Here is a 20,116-nt window from a genome sequence, read left to right as displayed (position 1 = left end):
AGGTTGACATTAGTGGTTTTGAGTGAAATGTCTCAACAAATCTTGAATGGATTGCCAAAAAAATTTGGTAAAGACATTCATGTTGACATTGGTGATTCTCTGACTTCTCTTCTAGCAGAATCAAAAGGACAAATTTTAAATGCGTCCAGTAGTTTAGTTTATTTCTAATAACATTCCCATCATTCTCCATGATATTGAGGTTGGTGTGAAGTAACACATGTTGTCATGCTGACACAATAAACTAAGGTGAACATAGTAAACATTATACCAACTTAACATCAACATGTTAGCATTGTGGCTGTGAGTATATTAGCATCCCAAAGTTAGCTGAGGATAGCATAATGCCTAAGTTCAGCCTGATAGAGCTGCTAGCATTGCTGTAGACTCTTCCTGTCCTGTTTGTTAACTGTTGACTTAGACATCGCAATCCACTAAAGAATCAGGATTTTTATGAACCATATCAGATCTTTTTGTCGATAGAAAACAAAACCGACTGATAAAGACGGCTGCATGCATAAAGACACAGCAGAAACACACATGTTCGCAGACACACGCATACAGTACACTGACACCACACAAGCAGTGGCTGTGAGTCCAAGCTGTCAGTGCATACCTCTGTCAGTGCCAAAATGATTAAACAAATACCCCCTTTGTGCGCAGCTGCCTTGATTAAGCTGAGCTGCATGTATCCCTCTGAAAAAAGAAGTACAGGAAAGTGCCATTGGTGGTGCCAAAATTCACTTGCCCTATTAAAACACTGCTTCTGTCAAAGTTGTTTTTACACTCTCGTATGGAAACTAAATTTATCATGCCTCTCCTGAGCATTCTGGGATTTTTTTTTAACAGAATGAGCAAGATTATTTATGTGTAAAATAAATATCAAAACTTTTTCTGCATTACTGGTCACAGAATGCTGACACCAATACATTTTAAAAGGAGGTTATTTACAGCGCTACAACAGGATTGGGAATTGGATTGTTGTGGTTTACCTAATAGATTGTGGGATTAACCTGATAACAGCCCAACAGTGGTGGTTAGGATGTGACAAATAATACATTTCTGAAGATTTAAAAAGTAGGCATTGTCCTTTATTATTCCCCTTTTTGGGTTATCATTATCTATAATGTAATTATAATATTTTACTTGAATAAGAGGATATAGATATCTGTTGTCTCATGAAACTGTATCCACAGTGGCCCACAGCTATAATTATATTTCAGCAGTTCTTTATGTAATTTCCCCAACAATTATCTTTATGTCAGATTGATATTGTTTTTGTTAATTTCATAACAGTGTACAATCTCAGTGTACAAAAGTCAGAAATATCATTCTGTAAAACTATACATGGTCATGTTTGAGTGAGCAGTGTAAATGAGATGATCAATCCTGCTCTCTAGTGGTGACACTCTGACTTGCAATGTTTTAATGGTTAATTAATCCATCTCTTTTCCACCATTCTCTGTAATTAATTGTTAAAGGCTTTTTTAGGCTAAAATGTGAACTCAGCTTCTCAAAAGTGAACATTTGGTAGTTGCTTTGGTCCTCCATGATAGAAAATTAAATAACTTTGGGTCTCTAGTCTCTGTGGATCACATAAAAGCATCTGAGGATGTCACCTTCAGTTCTCAGAAAATGAAATTTGCATTTTCCGAATCATTTCTGTTCCAGTGGATTAAAAATGAGCAGAAAGTCAAACTTGCTGAATGTAGTATAAACCCCAACCAGGCTAAACCTTTCAGGTTATAAAGGCTTATGCTTCTTTGTATTACTTGAGAGGTCAGTTTCTGCTTTGTATGCATATTTATCTTAAACAAACTTTGAAGATACCCTATAATGCTTCTTTCACATTTTAAAGCTCCTAGGAAACAGGAGCTAATTTTTTTTTGTCATCTCGAAAAGCTTATTGCCTCATGTTACACTTCACCTCATGCAGACTATTATGTGTAGACATCCATATATGCAGCATCGTTCTGCTATTTATCCCTGACACACTCAGACTATGTCTTTCTCTTGCTTACTGTTCCTGTTTGTGATGACAGGTCACTAAATAATGAATGATCCTCCTTTTGATTTAATATTCTTACAATAACTTTCACTCACTGCACACATCAGGGAGCAGAGAATATACTATGCCAGGACCTCCTGAGGAACCTGCATTATTGAAATGTGGTTTCATTTAAATCCATATTCTTTGCTTCTCTAGAAATTTTAGAAAGACACAACTGGGAATCGTTGTACAGACCTGTGACAAATGACACACTGTCTTGAATATATCATTGATGCGAAATGCTTGTAAGGAGAGGTATTACTGCTATACCTGTCCTCCTCCTTGCTGCCTTATTTTTAACCTGACAAGACTGAAAGTAGGCTTTTGCTCTTGGACATAGTCTTACTTTTGAATTGTGGCAGATGTTATCTGAATAAGCAGAAAAATATATGACTACTGTGTTCATTGGGGGTACTAGAACACTAGATGGCCTATTGTACATAAAAAAGGATCTCACCAATAAAAAAACAGAATTGGATTTTAGAGTTTTGCACTTGTAAAATAAAACAGACAGACTGAAAATATCACCTCATGTGCTGGTTCAATCTTAAGACTGTAGAGTAGTCCATGGTGTTCCTCCTGCCAAGAAAAGGAAATCTGTCATTATTCAAGGCACTACATCAAAGCCACTAGACTAATTTAGAGGTTATTTACAGATGAATTCCCAATCTGTCTGCTCAATGCAATCCCCTTTAACCTTGCCTCACTCACTTTTTACTGCAGCCTCTCTATGTTGGTGCCACTGGTGTAGATATAATAGAGATCAGCCCAAATTTAACCTCCTAGCTTAAGCTCTCTGTTCCTGTTAGCCCTCCCCCCCTGAGTCTGAAGTTCTCAGATGGAGTCTGCTCTGATCAGCCACAACATTAAAACAACTGACAAGTGAATAACATTGTTCATCTCGTTACAATATAATGTTCTGTTGGGAAACCTTGGGTCCAGGCGTTCATCTGGATATGTTGACATGTACGAACCACCTAAGCACTGTTGTAGACCAAGCACACCTGCTCTGGCAACAACACTCCCCAAAGAAAGGGGGATATCTAGGTACCAGATACCTTATCCAACCACTGCATATCTCTAGTTCTTCAGAGCTACAAGTGAGACACATGATCCAATTTATTGACTAATTAGTGAAAAAACAATTAATCAATGACTGTTGTTTATGAACCTGATGCATTGCTCCCTTCCTTCAACATGATGTGCAGCACTAGATGGCGATGTCACTGCAGGAATTCTTCAAATAGCTACCTTCACAGCTGTATCTATACTGATACACTTTATATGTGACCACTCCTGTAGCTTTGACTGTCAAGCTCATTTTAATAAACAACATAAACATAAACAACTGATCATCTTTTTAAAACTTGGTTAATTTAGGCTAATTGATTAACAGATGTGTACACACATACACACACACTATTATATATTATATATTAGAGTGGAGAGCGGAGACTTGTCATGACATTTTGCATCTATTGATGAGATCAGTGTGGAGCTATTTATGGATCCTCTGATCTTAAGGATAATCTAACAGTGACAATACATAGAAAGGAGGTATATGGTAATGAGCATTCCATGTCTAATTATGTGCTTTTTCACAACTGGCACTCCCTTTATTGATCCCAGTTCTGACAGCAAATGTGTGAAAAGCACAAACTCAGCACCATTTTTCATACACCTCTCTGATATAGGCTGTCAAACTGGTTTCCCTTATAGTGTGCTTCACATCTCACTCAACATCACATCATATCATTGTTCTTTCCCTTTTTCTCCACATGAGAACTCTCATTCCAATCATTAACTCTATAAAGGCCTCAATTTCACCAGATTAAATTTATAGTTTAAATCTTCTTGATTTCACAACACAGGAGCAACAAACAGATAATGTGCACCAATATAGGGGTACATTTTTTGTTTGTTACATTTTGCTGTGCCTTTTTTTTAGAAATCAGTTCAATGTAAGCTGGTGCTGTGTTTTTGGACGGAAGAACATCAAAGTAAATGACCACTGAACACTTACTATTGATGGTTTCCTATATAACTGCTTGAGTGAATTTAAGATGTGTATAGAGAGCTAGTATCACAGATGACAGATTAACTTAACAGAGATCTTGTGATGCTCTGTTACGATGAATTGACACTGCACATTACAAATGTACTTAACAGGAATCTGGGAAGAACACTATGAAAGGGAAAGAATGATTTTTGGTGAGGACTCTATCTTACGAGACATGGAGGACTGTTTTGAATGCTACATAATTACAACAAGCATGAGCTATTATTGATCTACTGATGATTGATTTTTTGCCCCCCAAAAGCATTCCTTGAAGACTTAAAGATTTGTTTTTCACACTGGGCAACAAAAGTGTCCATCTGCAGTGTTTGTAGCTCAGTTCTGACACAGCAGTGCCACAGATTTAACAGTTTCATGAGCTTAATGGAAAAAGATCAGGAGCTTTTCAATTTATTTATTTTTTTTTTTTCAAAATTTTTTAAAATCCTAATTTTACACAAAAGAAAACCAGGGAAAGGCTTCTTTATAACCTCTGATGTATAAAAATCCTGTCAAGGGGCCTCCCCATAGCCAAATGGCTTGAGTGTATACAGCAGCACCCTGGTTCAACTCCCCGTCTGCTCGGACCTTTACCGTATGTCACTCCCCTACTCTCTCTCCCTGTTTCCAGTCTCTCTTTTGCTGTCCTATCTAATAGAGTCTAAAAAAATATAATAAAAAAAAATACCCAAAAAACATCCTGTCTGATGTCCAGCATCCTTTCTCACAATCAGAGGAGCTAGCAAAAGCTCTGGTAATCTCCTAAGACATTCAGTCGCCATAGGACTGAGTAATCTTATGAGCCAGGATCACAATTATCCCAAGGTGACCCTAATTTAGCTATGAAAAATATCCATATTCTAATACACTGACATTATTCTGATGACACGCTACATGATTATTAATTGCTGCAGTGCATATAGACACAAATTAATTTATATATAGCTCATTAGTCATGCTGGCAGCAGGGGCCTGAAATTCCAAGAAAGTTTCTATTAGGCATCTGTGGTTCAAAATGGATATTATTAATTGACATGAAATACAAAGTACAACTGAGAGTAATGGAAATACCAATTTATAAACAAGCCACATGTAAGGAAGAGTAGTTATTGGCATGGCAATAGAAGGTTTATGCCAACAGATGACTGGTACTGTAAGTGGATGAGGCATGTGATGATACTGGAGGAGTCATTAAGTGATATTGATGTGGATGCAGTCAAGGGCTGTGTTCACCACTACAGGTCTTTTTATATTGTTCTTTATATGGCTTGGAAAAATAAACAATGTCAAAGTGTGCAGTTGTTTTCAATGCATACTTTCAGCAGTCTTTAATCATTGGTTTAAGAATACTATATTATGGCATGTGGCGTGACACTAAAACTTGCTTTTATGTATCTTCAATAAAATACAATGTCTACAAGAACCCCATATATATACCAAATCAATTTCTTACCAATTTGTAAAACAGATCACATTGAAGGGACAAAAAAAGATTCCCTTCTTTCACCTTCCATTAGCAAGGTCTGATATCCTGTGTCACACTGTGACTGCTTTTAACACATTCGCGGAAATAGCACTACATGTGGTCTATGTGAAATCTCCACTGACTAGTGTACAAAATCTTCAGAAATTCTTGGAAAATTAGCCTTGAGCCAAGTCTGCTTTTGTACATTTCATTTAACAAAGATTACAAGAATGTTATGTCTTCCCATTCACTCTTTCCTGCTGATGCATAGACCAGTGTGCAAATTCAAAGTAGATCTGCAGCATATGTCAGCATAGAACAGTATGATAATTGTTGATCACAGCAGTTACACCCTGAACTCTGATGTTTTCACTGCCCTTTTCACACATAAAAAGGTGCAAAGATTACTTGGATAAATGTGGAGAAGGTGCAAGGTAAAGACATGCTGCAGGCATTAAGCAGGGTCAAAGGTTCAGTTATCCCTGGAGTCAATACAAAAAACTTTAAAACTTCTTCATTAAGGGAATTTCCTACTTGTTAACCATGTCTATTACTGACAGACAAAGCAGTCTTAACACTGAATCCAAAAGAACCTGGCGAACACATGCAGTATAATAGTGTTCAACTAAACGATAGTGTTCAACTAAACGCTAACCATATACAGAAAGGCGGTATAACAGAGCTTTGCATCACAGACAGGCATGCCGTGTAGCCAGAATAAAAGCCATTACTAAAGCAATGTTATAAAAACTCAATTAACGCAATTCAATAGGGTCTCCAAACACTGCAGCCACAGCTGCGCCACATACACCACCACATCTCCAAGTATCAATATTAGCATAGACAATGACTAAAAACATAAACAATACAATAAAGGTAAAATACATTTTACTCACCGAAACTGCTGATTATTTGTAGACAAATTAAAAAACTCTTCTGTTGAGAGGACATCCTCGGCCCTAAAGCGAGTTAAAACTTGTGCGAGAATAAGACTCGACTTTTAGCATTACCCTTCATGGTGATAGAAAAGTACTTGCTGTTGGAACTGAGACGCAGTAACCTCTACAACAGAGTCACTTAACTCTTCCTCCTCCTACAGCCATTGTGGGTTTAAAAAAACAGCTATTAAATCTGTACTAGCATGTTTTTACTTGCGCTAGTAGCTATAGATACAGTTTGCTAGCTCTGACCAGCCAATCAAATGACGTGGAAATGTCGCTGTTAGTGTAGGCCTGCTAGATGACCTCTGGCCGCGCCAAGCTTGAAATCTGATTGGTTAAAGCATCCGCAAGGCAACAGTTTCATTGCCATTTATTTTGAATCACAGTGGTCTGCACTGTTGATTCTGAAGGCCCCAAGGCACATTTCTGTCTTTACTTGGCAACACAGGACTGATATCTGATAAAAGCTTTACAGACTGTATTAGAAGTAGCACAACCAAGAGGAAAGCAATGAGATAAGGAGACAAGACAACTGTGAACAATTTAATACATATAGTATTAGTGTTGTAAATACAATTATAGTAAATTTACCCTCAATAGTGGTATAAGTGGTACGTACACTACTGTGACTAGCAGAATACAGAGGACACCATGGATCAGTAATACTTGTGGCTACAGCAGACTTTATTTTAGTTTTTAGTATTCAGATTATAATGCCATTGTAGTATGTAGCATATGGCAACACAAAAGAAATTTGTGCCAAAGTGGAGGATACAGACACACTTTATTTATGCAATTTTGTGTTGCCAAAGTGTTAAAATGATTGTTAAAAAAAACTGTTATGTACAGTTTAGCAACACAGAGTACAGGAAAAGGGTTATTTTATTGTGAAGAATATACTTAATGTGATGTTGTTTGTATGCAGCGTTCTTTTTCTGAGAATTACAAGCTCTATATCCACACACATGGTAAAATATACACACACATTATATTCATGGACAGACAGTGGCCTGGTTTGCACTGTAAATCCTCCTGACTAAGATATTAATCCTATTCTATTGTATCTGCAATTCAATCTTCAGTCTAAGGCATAATAGAAAATAAAGCTTCAGTCCCTTCTTCATTTGTCATGAATAAGGTACAAAAATGATGCCATGAATATAGACTAATTTAGTTTTACGTGACTTGACATTTGACACATTCATTAATGTAAGAGATAAAAAACTATCTTTTGTAATTTTGCTGTTTTTAATAATAAGTGATATGTACTGAATCTTTTGATACTAGTAGAGCAAGCCTGTGTGTGTGTGTGTGTGTGTGTGTGTGTGTGTGTGTAAGTGGAATGTTTTTTTTTTTTATAGGGGTGAGCAAAATGTACCATGAAGTGATTGTTAGTAATTATAATCTGCATTAGCATGTGTGTGTAGGTGTGAGTCTGTGTGTGCATGGTCACAGTTTTCCAATGTACCAGGGTGGAGGGGAGTCAGTCAATCATTTGTGCCACTGTGTACTGCACACTATATTGTCCATGTGGCAGATTTTCATGCCTGCGTATTAGGTGTCAGATGCTGCGTCGCACTGAGAGAATATGAGGGCTGACAGAGAAGACAAGGAACAATATGCTCATTTTCAGTCATTTTCAAACTCAGTTCAGGTACATTTGAGACCAGACTTCAGCACATCTTAGAGGTGTTTTTTATTTTTTTTTCCTACTGGAAGTAATTTGTTTGTTTGTTTGTTTTTACCACCAACTGGACAAACATGGATGATAAATACATGTCCAAACTGTCACCCACTGTTGATTTTTGGGCAGGGATGTACCTGGTGATAATTGGTGAGTACACTGCTTGCTTGTTTCAGTGTCACACTGTGTTGTCTGTAGCAGGAATTTTAAATGTTTTGAGCTTGCATAGATTTATTTTAGATTTTATTTTTTCTGAAATGTGACACTTTTTCTCCCAAATGGTTGCGGTTGCAGACATGAAGGTAAAATCTATTAGTTACTAATAAGAAATAAGCACTTTAATAACCTTCTGAGGGAGATTCTTGGTTTGTTTGTCAAAGACATAAGCAGGATGCATCATTTCAGATCAGTGTTGGTCTTATGAGCTCCCCATTTTCTGCAAACAATAGCACTTGTTTGATTAGCCCCACATTTTGTTCCAACAACTTCTGAAAAGTTGTTTGTTCTTTTCTGAAAAGAAACCTGGTTGAAGTGGTGGAACTTTGACATGTTAATACAAGGTCTTTGGCACAGTCTCTCCAACAAACTCACTATACTGTTGAATTTTCATAACATTTTAAGCAGATGTTATGTAATTATGTGGTGCTCTTATTGTCTCCAGTGCATTGTATTTGAGATGAAATGATGACTAAGCAGTTGATATACCAGCTTTCAGTGTTATGATGATGGTAAATTATGTAATGATGATCAACAAGATGAAATCTAGAGATATAGTACAGTCACTTTTGTTTTCCATTACCAGTGATCAGATGAACAAACTAAATCCAACAGAGTTCAGACAGTGTTCCCTCTCACCTACTGAAGTGACTCAGTCAATAGAGAAAAAATGAAGGGAGATGTTTAATTTGTCATTCGCTAGGTTGTGCATCATTAATTTGTCCCCCTGGGTCAGACTGTCAACACTGAATTCTACTGCACCATCATGACAGCACCCACCACCCACCCTACTCACCAGATTTGGCTCCATATGACTTCTTCTTCTTCCCCAAAATGAAATTCTAGTTGAAGGGTCACCAGTTTGACACAGTGGAGGAAATCCAGTGTGAGTCAGGAGCACTGGGAGCGACATATCGCACAAAATTTTGTGCAGCGATTACTTCTAAGGAGACTGCAGCCAGATTTAAATCAGCTACGATTTTTGCTTATTATCGGCACAGTCTTGGAGTTTGTTGTGTATATGAGTGCATGTAAACACTTAGTTGAAAATGTGCTGTGTGTATTGACTGCACATCATTTTGTCATACAGTCACTATACTGAATGCAGGGAATGAGGTACTGGTAAGTTAGATAACCATTGGTCAGGTAGCACTGGAAAATATTCTGTCTCTTTCTACCTCTCTGTGCCCTAACATAGACACACAGAAGTCTCTCTCTGTGTGTGTGTGTGTGGGTGTGTGTGTGTGTACATGCATATGTGTGTGTTAATATTTACCTCAAAGGGACGTTCTATCACCTCTCTTCCTCTGCTACTGGTCTCACTTAGGTCACATCTAATGACATGAAATATTGAAACAACTGTAGATAAATGAATACTACTGCTGGGAATGGGCAAGTACTCACCAATACTATATAAATGAATACATAGCAATGATCCAAGATGAAGCAAGAAGCATCCATTAAAAAATCAGGAAGATGACCCCTGGGATGAACTAAGAAGGTGCTTCAGGCAGTATAGGACAAAGGGTGATAAGAAGGAAGAGAAAATACTGTGGAAGATCAAGCCTCCCCATGGGATGTGTCATCAGACAGAAGAAGTAAGAAGGACAGCACAGAGGCTCTGATCATGGCAGCACAAGCACTATATCTGTACAAGCAGGAATCTACCACAGCAGACAGGACCCAAGATGAAGGTTAAGATGCCCATAGGACAGCCCAATGCACAGCAGCAGGGTGTAAGAGGGCAGTTGTGAAAGATGTGGCAATGCCAGCTACCTGTAACTTGAGATGGAAAGAATACAAGACGTCCACTAAGTACTAGGAGTACTTATATATACCAAATATGAAATGTTCTGGTTAAAACTAAATTCAGATGCTGCTGCAACTCCCCTTGTTGCTAACTTCACTTGCTGTGCTAGCATTAGCTTTAGCACAATCCACTCTGTAAATCACAGTAACTACAGGTGGTAGCCTACCATCTTTAGTGATAGTGATCAACAGTGTGGATTGCACTATTACTAATGTCAGTACAGCAAGTGAAGTTACCACTTGTATCCTTTAACCATATATGATGCATTAAGCTTCCAACTGTGAAGGAAATTTACTGTTTCTTTTCATGTTTTCAAAAATAACTACTTGCACCCGTGTTCCTCATGAATTTTGATGTAGATGTAGATTATGTCATACCAGGACATGTTATCCACGATAAAAGCCACATGCTGTCCAGTTGCTGGTTCAGACCATGAATGTATTGTAGAGACCTTGGAGCACTGGCTCATTCTTTTGTCCAAGTTCAAGGTAGAAAGGCAAATATAAATATCTCAATGTACACAGTTCTCATGTTAAAAGTGTTCACTATACTGTACTGTACTGAAATGCTATGGAAAATAAGTATCAAAAACACCAGTTTAACATGCTGATACTGATCAATGAACACTGGCACTTGGATATATTAATATTTTTGTATCACTCTCAAATACTATTTTCTGGTCTTTGAAATACCAGTAATAAAGCAAATAATAAATACATTATATAAAATAAACTAGTTCAACAACTCACTAAATATTAACAAAATATCACAAAATGTAAACTGGCTTCCACCTAAATATACTTTTTATGACTGGTGTTAATTTTATCTCAGGGCATTGAGACAATTGATCCTGACTCTTTCTTCTCTCCCTGAGTGTCATTTTCCCATACAACCATGGGAGACTTTTCTCTGCCTGAAGAATCTGAAGTGAAAACACTGAAGATTCTGTACACAACATCCGCCACATGATTTGTTACACCATCCTGATGTAATGGTTGAAGGCAGATAAAAGAACGATTATATGAACGGTAGGACACACCCGTACACACACAGAGCATAATCATTCACATGCTGAAGAAATATTCCCAGTCCCCAGTGACCCACCAGTGAAGATGTCAAAAGCCTTAAAGTGAACAGACATGGAATTAAAATGCAATACAGCATCTCAATTATTAAAAATAAGGTGGCATAGTATGATTGTCAATAGACATTTCCTGCATTAAAAACATCTTAGTGGATGTCTGAGTTGTCTGTCATGGTACATTTGGTTTCTATTGCTTTTAGAGGACATTTCACCACCCACTAATGAAATGGTAATACATACATACATATGTATGCACATACATAAATACATGCACAGATCTTTTTGAATGGTGTGTTCTTCAGGAGAGCAGTTGGCAGTCTTCAGTCACTGGTGGCTGCTGCTGCTTGCAAAGTAACGGAAAAAAAAGGCAAATAAAAGGATAGAGAAGAAGGAAGAATGGAAACGACAAATGTGGCCTTGACTCAGTCTCCTTGTTGCATTTTTGCTCCATGCGCAAATGATTACAGATTGATTTTTCTTTCACAAGCCGAAGGCAGAATATAGAGGAGCTACATGTATCTGCAGTAAATTTCACTTAAAGGATATCACACGAACATATGCACATCATTTATGTCAAGGTTGCTCTGGGAGAGAAAATTCTATTAGGACTATTGAGGGACAAAAATCTCATATGCTTTTTGACAGATTAAAAGGACTATTTAAAAAATGAACACATCCCAGCATAATATTGTATGTTGTATCAATCAAATTTCCATAAGCTTATGTAAGAGAGAGGTATTATGTAAAACAGGTTGAGCCCAGAGCACATCAACCAATCTCTATAATGGAATGGACGTTAGCAGTAATTTTGTAATTAATGGTCCAATATTTTTCTATTTTTAGAATCCAATGCACTGTAAGCTCCTTGCTGCACAGTAATGAAAGAAATAATTTCGCAAACATGTAATTTGTTACATTTTATTGGTTACCTGCTTACAATTGTAGGTAAAATTCAGTGTAAACATGTGGAACCCCGTAATCCAATAAGACTTTCTACCAAATAAAAAAAATTCAACAACCAACCTGTTTGTCTATGTAAGCTGTATGTTCCCATATACTTATCATGACATCATTGAGAGAGTAGTTTAATTACATGCACTCAACAGCACTGATTTATACAAGAGAAATACTGTATAGTGAACCTAGAAAATTTTCCAGTAAGCTGAACACCAGTGTTTTATAGTCAGGACCTCAGCTCATGTGGTTTATGCTGCACATATAGTATCAATAGTCCAGCACAGAACACAGAATGTCAGATCTATAAACATTCTATCTATCTACTATATTATATGAAAAACTTTTTGTTAGGGTGGAAAATCTTAGCGGGCATAGTGTAGTAGCTGTGTAAAGAGCAGAACATTTCTAACCATTGGTGCCCATGTCAGCATCTCACAAATAGGCAGCCTTCGTATTTGAGCTCTACAGTCAGAGCCTGAGGGAAGAGGAAAACCCACAGTGACTGAGGTCATTAGAATAGCAACAATTGTTCAATTTACTCATTGCTGAAGGTGTCTTGTTTGACCAGATTCACTTTACATTAATGAATCTCTTATTCATGTGATAACTAACTAAAGCAATAATACGTGCTTTGTCTATTGGAGACAGATGGAAAGAGGAGAATAGGGAACATGATTATAGGAATGGAGGTAAATTCTGTTGGTATTCAGATCAGTTTTTTTTTTTTTTCAACACTGACCAAGGTGGTTGTTCTGTTGATGACACGGCTACTAGCTTCACTGATGGATGAGGACGAGCAATCTCTCTACAGGATAGGTTAATAGTAATAGAGATTTTGATTAATCTTTTTTCTTTTCTTATTGTTTCCTACAGCTATGCTGTCTATCTTGGGGAATGCAGCAGTGCTGGTCAGTGCAGCCCGTCGCCTCACTCTGCTTAAAGCTCCCGAGCTGCTGACAGTGAACTTAGCCATAACAGACATCGGCATGGCCCTCAGCATGTATCCTCTGTCCATTGCTTCAGCTTTTAACCATGCCTGGATTGGAGGCGACACCTCTTGCCTCTACTATGGCCTGATGGGCATGATCTTCAGTATAACCAGCATCATGACTCTAGCTGTGATGGGGATGGTCAGGTATCTGGTGACAGGAAGTCCTCCCAAGACAGGTAGTGTAATCTCAGATAGGATATGAGGAAAATTGGGGCAGTTAAGCCTATGTTCTTATTCAATACCACTTGGCATTAAGAAATCCATATTGTAAGAAAGCAGTCAATCTTGTCAAAGGTCACAGGGATTTACAACTGATGTACAGCTGAACATCAAATGGTGAACCTAGACTATTTCCTACAAACCCTCAATGCTTACAGTTGTATTGACAAGAATTATTAATGCAAATGAACAGATTACATGAACACATTACATGAATATGAATATATATCTAAATAATGGGTGTAAAGAGGTCCAACCTGGTAAGGACCTGATTGATCATTACATCCATTGTTCATTGATATACAATAGTCTGACTAACTCCCATTTTAATCTTTGTTAAGATCAATGAGCAAGCCCTGCTTGTTTTTTTCTGGGGGAGTAGTTCATCCCTACACTCACCAAGGGCTTCATTCTTGTCAGGCAATTGGACTGAATAGGGTGACAGGCAAGCAGTACACACAGCATGGTCTGCTGCATTATAGATCATCTCATGCTGTAACTGAGATTTACACTGATTTCATCTTACATACCACCAAGTCATTGTGTGTTACATTTTAACTGCTAGGACATGGGATACCTGCAGGAAATTATGTTACTGTCAGATTAAGTATTCTTGTCTCTTACCAAGGAAGTCCTGTATATAATAATATTGTAAATGAGGAGAATTACTGAACATTAACTGTCTGTTTGTAAGCATAGAACCTACAAGACGTTTGTGCCTCATTACAGGGCCAGTTATGGAGCAGCCTCACAGGTCCAAATGTTGTAACTGCCTGCCTTATTAGCCTGGCTGTTGCCACAGGCACAGCATAAAAGTGTGAATGGATAATGACAGCACAATCTAAAGCTTTTTTTTTTCTCAGCAAGAAAGCAATTCACAAATGATGAGAATGCTAAGGTACATGTTTCACTGAATAAAAATCATAAGTATGAAATTTATGTGATACTAAAATGTACGTAAAAGCAGTGGAAATACAGCACAATTTTAGGGAGAGAAGAGAATCTGAAATCTCAACATATTTCAGCTCACAATGTATTACAGAGTGATTGCTGTATTTAGACTTAGGCACACGAAAGAAGCACTGAATATTGCATTAGTGGATTGCAACAGTGATAACAAAACACATGGCTTGAGATATACTATAGATGTTCATAAAGTCTTGTATAGCCTTATACGCTGGATTTCATTCCCTCACCTAATACACAAAATCCTTGATCTAGAATATGTTGCTGTCTATCATATACAATATGTAGTGCAAAAATAACTTCCTTTGTGAGTGCTTATTACTTGGAGATATAAAAACATTTGAATGAAATGAAATACAAAATCACACTTAAAGCCTGGTATGATAATTGACACAACAGGGAGTAACACAGACAGTCAGATCCAGTCCACGCTTAGGGTGAAATATGGGGGCTGGATTTCTATCTGACTCCTTATACTACTTATAGGTGTAAATCGATATGGTTATAGATGATAAGTACATTATGGGATGCAAGGAGCTGCCGGTAAACACAGAAGAGAGCTTTGAACCAAATGTCATACTACAATTGATTATAGTTAGATAACATAACAGTGGGAGGCAGCCTGTATTTATATGGCTAAACATCCACTGGTATTATTCACAAAATATGCCCTGTCTTGGGTAAGAAGTCTCCCCTATGAGCCTTTGAACTCAGTTAGCTAGATCATCTAAGTAAATTAATACATACACTCTTAGTTTTTGGTAGTTTTTGTATAAATGGAGCTTAGGGGTAGTTCAGGCAGACCACTAAAGTTACACTTGCATCAACTTGTATTTGCATTATCTGATTGATATCAGCTGTTTCATTCATGCTTCACAATCACTGGCTCGGTCATCACCTGTTTGGCTACCAGCTAACTAGTAACTTCCAATCATATTCATGCTGCCATTATAACCCAGATATTTTCCTTAGGAATGACATCCATTTGGGATAATATCCCACCTCATAATTTAAGTTGGAATTATACCTCTCTAGTCTATACCTAGATGTGCATGTGGGCTAGATTTGCATGACTGTTTCTTTTATACCTGTATGTGGTGTGTTTATGTTTGCTTTTTGTTTTTTGGAGTTAACAAATTGCGTGATGCCCCGCTCTGCACAATGTGTTGAGAGATATGGGAGGCAAGCATGTTGACTCCTCTGCAGCCTACAGTTAACCATAACACTCTTCTCTGTGTAGGTCCTTGGAGATATTTATGTCTATCTTCGAAGAAGCATAATTTCAACATTAATTGTTTGTAGCTGCTTAACGATACCTTAACCATAATGCATTTGCCAGAAAAACAGTCTTTCCCTAACCTTAGCCATAGCTTAGTTGCAATGCAAGAGGATTGTAGTAGGAATACATCTGACAATAAAATTGACAGTTGACATAAAAAGAATCATCCAATTTTGGCATTCTTATTTGGGCAATAAGGTTGTACAACCTAACACTTGTCATTGCTGTTATGCTCATGCCAACGCCGTTTGCTGCACCTCTTCCTTATGTGCATAGCTTTGGTGTTATTGACTTAGCCAATATCCAGTGTTAATATTTGTGTGAGGATTAGCTCCTCCAGAATCCTCACTGCCGCCCTGGTGCTTGAGCTCACCCAAGCACCAGAGCTTTTTCCACCATATCAGTGGGATCAATTCTTTGATATGTCTCTGACTGAAGTATAATGGCCCTGCTCCATTATTACCTACAGACTCCTAACTTACATGCTGTGTGATTGAAAGAGGTGATGGACACAGTGGTTGCCTACAGTAGCTGCTGCCTATGCTTTATGGTGCAAAAGCCATATAATGAGAGTTGGCATATAATGCAGCGCAAAGTACAGTATCAATAGAAATCACAATAAAGCCATATAGTTGACATACTAAACTGAATTAAAAATCTGTCTTTGCATAGGTATCAAGTTCCAGAGGAGAACTGTCAGTATTGTAATCAGTGGGATCTGGCTTTATGCTGGCCTGTGGGCCTTGTTTCCTCTGCTTGGCTGGGGCAGCTATGGGCCAGAACCATTTGGACTTGCCTGCTCGATAGACTGGACGGGCTACGGGGAGTCCCTAAACCACTCCACCTTCATCCTGGCTCTGTCTGTACTCTGCACATTCCTGCCCTGCCTTGTCATTGTCTTCACTTATTTTGGGATTGCCTGGAAGCTGCACAGAGCCTACCAATCTATCCAGAGCAATGATTTTCAATATGGCAATATTGAGAAGAAAATTACGCTGGTAAGTATAAGACAAGCCGTGCTGTATTGACTCTGTTCTGTCAATCTCACGAAACAAGAAATCACACACAATTTCATTTGTGAAATGCAAAAACTGAATTAATAGCTCTTAGTCATCATTTGTAATTAAAGAAAATAGGTATGTTTGTTAAGTTTCAGAACCTCTTATACACATATTCCAAGACCCATATTAATCTATCAGCGCAGTACAGAGGCAACCAAGAAACCATGGTAATTAAATCAAAGTAAAGTTAAATAATTATGAAGCAAATTCTTTATCACTCAAATCTTCCCATGAATAAACCACATATCTTGGAGAAATGTCTCATCTGCAGCACTGATCATTATATGCTGTCAAGTGGAAACATATTTTGAAAATACGTCATGATTTTCACAAAGCTGAATCTTTATGGACATTACATCCAACTATAGGGTGGTATCATTTGTCAGTAACTGAATGTTCAGGCTATATTCAAGCATATTATTTGACAGACGTAGTTCTATTTGGTTTACAGACATGAAGGTGATTTCACACTGGCTTAATCTAGTGACTGCACAGTAGGTAAACAATCTCGCTTTCCTATTCCTCCCCCTCCTCCACACACTTGATACAACTTTTGAAACATAAGGGGGAAAAAAATACAGATTAAAACACAGATTTGCATGAGCAGGTCCCTGTGAAAGTTGCTCAAAGGATAAGGCTGATATTATTCCATTGTTTTTCTTATTCCTAGTGTAAATGAGCTCAGCCAGATAACCCTGACACTGGCCAATTAAAAAAGTCCTTGGCTCGGCATGAAGTTGTGTTAGGTGGAGGAATGGTGGGTGGGAGGCCAGTGCTGCTGTCTACTGACTGCATAAAACAGAATATTAGTACTGGTCATCACACACTATACAGACCCTGCTACACCAACAAATCTCAGTGAGAAGTATAGATTATAACCAGACTTATCTGGTAATTTACTTCCACTTCTAACAGCTCAATGATTGACCTACACCATTTACACATTAATCACCAAAACTGTGCTACTGAAAACACTCCATCATAGATCTTCCCCTTATATGTGAGTACCACACAATGTCAGTGTGACCTATACGCCCACGGGGGAGCTCCTAATCTAAGCATCTTCATTGTATGTCTACATATGCGCATTTATTTACGTGTTTGTGTGTTATTGCACATTCATGAGTGTGACATTACATATAAGGTAAACACTTGACAAATGAAATTTCCTCCAATTCTTTCAAGTTATTTTCAGGCTATTGCTATTTTATATCAATTTTTGAAACTGAACCAGAAGGCTGTGACTTTCTAAATGCACGATATGAAATAAGGGTTTGAAGCTGTCCTAAGGCAAAATCAATTAGTTAACCTAAAACTGAAGCCAAATGTCCTTTTAGTTTGATTGTAAGTCTATGGTGAAACAGTGGTCAGGCTACAGAAAAATAAGAAAGGATTGATAAAGATCAGAAGGGTGAGGTTGTTACACTGATGTGCTTGACAGAGCGTACTAGGTCAGAGACTGGTCACTACTCTGGGGTTTGACACATCTGTGTTTCTGTGAACACAACAGATTTGTCAGTGTAGCAGCAAATGCCCTGTGGACACAAATAACAAGCATATGCACGCCTGTACCTGTAACATTGATTTTCATTTTATTCTCCCAGATGAATGTGAGAGAACATTTTTTAACCAATTCTTCAGTGCTCCCTGGTTGCCAAGTCTACCTCTTGACTTACAAAAGAAAATGAATGACCTCTATCTGCATGTTTCACTCTATCATTCTTTCTCTGCAGACCACTCAAAGTTTGAATCTATTACCTGTTCAATGAATGAGCTGTTCACACTCTAATCTCTAATTATTCTATAGCCACCATGATGTTCCCTGCACCAGTTTTGTGGTTTGGATGGTTAGTCCAGTGTGTGACATGTTTTGAGTTGAATAAAGCCCCATATATACATACACATCACTGACAGGTTGCTCTCCTGCAAGTCCTATTCACATGGGAATTACTCATTTGATGTATGATGATTTTTCAGAGGTCAGTTAATAAACCTGTCCCTTTCCTACCCATCATTTAATTCCCTGCAGAATATGACAGATATTTCAAAGAGATGGACCTTAGCTCTTTTCTCCTCACCTATAATTTAGATTTAAATTACCTGCCAGACTAATGTAACATGGTGATTTCAAATGACCATGGCTTGTGCTGAAAGGCTGGGTTGTTAACCATCGGCTGTCAAAGAACATTTAATAAAATCAGAATACAGGTCATAAAATATGATGTTACATTTTTTTCCTCCTCTTACATCACTCCAGTATTGTGCAGCGTTTGCATCTGGCTTAAGTACACTTGTCATCGCTATGACTATCACTCACCACAAAACCCTCTCCAGCACTGTTTTATTCTTTGATGTGATACAGCAACTTTAGTCTGATATTACAATGCTGCTTTGTTGCCTTCAAGTTCTATTACATTTCATTTCTGTTGCCAAACACCTTCATTTCACCAGTGCCTGAAACAAATAGTTTAAAGAAACTGAACCAGCCAGTTAGCACAAAGTCTGGAAACAGGGGGAAAGAGCTTACCTGCCTTTGTCCAACAGAGCCAGGCCAGTACTAAGCTTAGTTAGCTTGGCTGCTGGTGGTGTAGCTTCATATTTATTGCATAGATAATAAGAGTGAATATGAATGTTCTCAAAATCTAAGCAAAAACGTGAATATTTCCAAAATGTCAAACCAGTCTAAAATCCCCTCCTCTTTGTCTTTTTCTTACTAACACCCTTGTTTCATTTACTGAACTCACATCCACCACACACCCCTCTATTTTATTCCCTTTGTTCCCCTGCCATCTCTTGTTCTTTAATCTGCTCTTCTTATTACAGATGGCTGTGATGATAAGCTTAGGTTTCATTATTGCCTGGACTCCCTATGTGGCTGTCAGCTTTTGGAGCATGTTTCACTCCCAGGAGCAGAGCCACATGGCGCCTTTTGTCACCCTATTACCCTGCCTCTTTGCCAAAAGCTCCACCGTATACAACCCTTTCATATATTTCATCTTCCGGCGTACCTCATGGCATGAGCTCCTGCGCCTCCAGAGACTGGTGTTTTGTTGTTCTCATCAGGCCAGTTCACCTGCTGAAGGGGCAAAGATAGAAGGCAAAATGGTTAGAGGCACTGACTCCACCATTTTCAGGGATGGGACTGATGAAACCTGCATGGGTCTGATGGGAGCTTCTAGCAGACAGTCCGGAAATGAGATAATGACTGTGGGTTAAAACTGCTTGTGATGAAATCTACACTTTTACTTTACCCCTTTCTTTAAATTGTCATTGAGGGAATATAATTCAACATTTGGGGAAATGTACTCGATTTTTATGAGAAAAACAACACTAATCTCCT

At 38.0% G+C, this 20,116-nt stretch overlaps 1 protein-coding gene across 1 annotated transcript; it reads left to right on the top strand.

Moving 5' to 3' along the window:
• Positions 1-8,270: 8,270 nt before the first annotated feature.
• On the top strand, positions 8,271-20,116 carry opn8a (opsin 8, group member a). Its single transcript, XM_018697897.2, has 4 exons — positions 8,271-8,343; positions 13,134-13,427; positions 16,388-16,713; positions 19,600-20,116. Exons 1-4 carry the CDS (start codon positions 8,271-8,273, stop codon positions 19,990-19,992), a joined length of 1,086 nt encoding a protein of 361 aa, XP_018553413.2. The 3' UTR covers positions 19,993-20,116.

This window comes from Lates calcarifer, linkage group LG7_1 (genome assembly GCF_001640805.2).
Source record: "Lates calcarifer isolate ASB-BC8 linkage group LG7_1, TLL_Latcal_v3, whole genome shotgun sequence".
In the NCBI taxonomy this organism is placed as follows: Eukaryota; Metazoa; Chordata; class Actinopteri; family Centropomidae; genus Lates; species Lates calcarifer.
The sequence above is the reverse complement of the archived record's forward strand: the minus strand, read 5'-3'. Positions and strand labels throughout refer to the sequence as shown.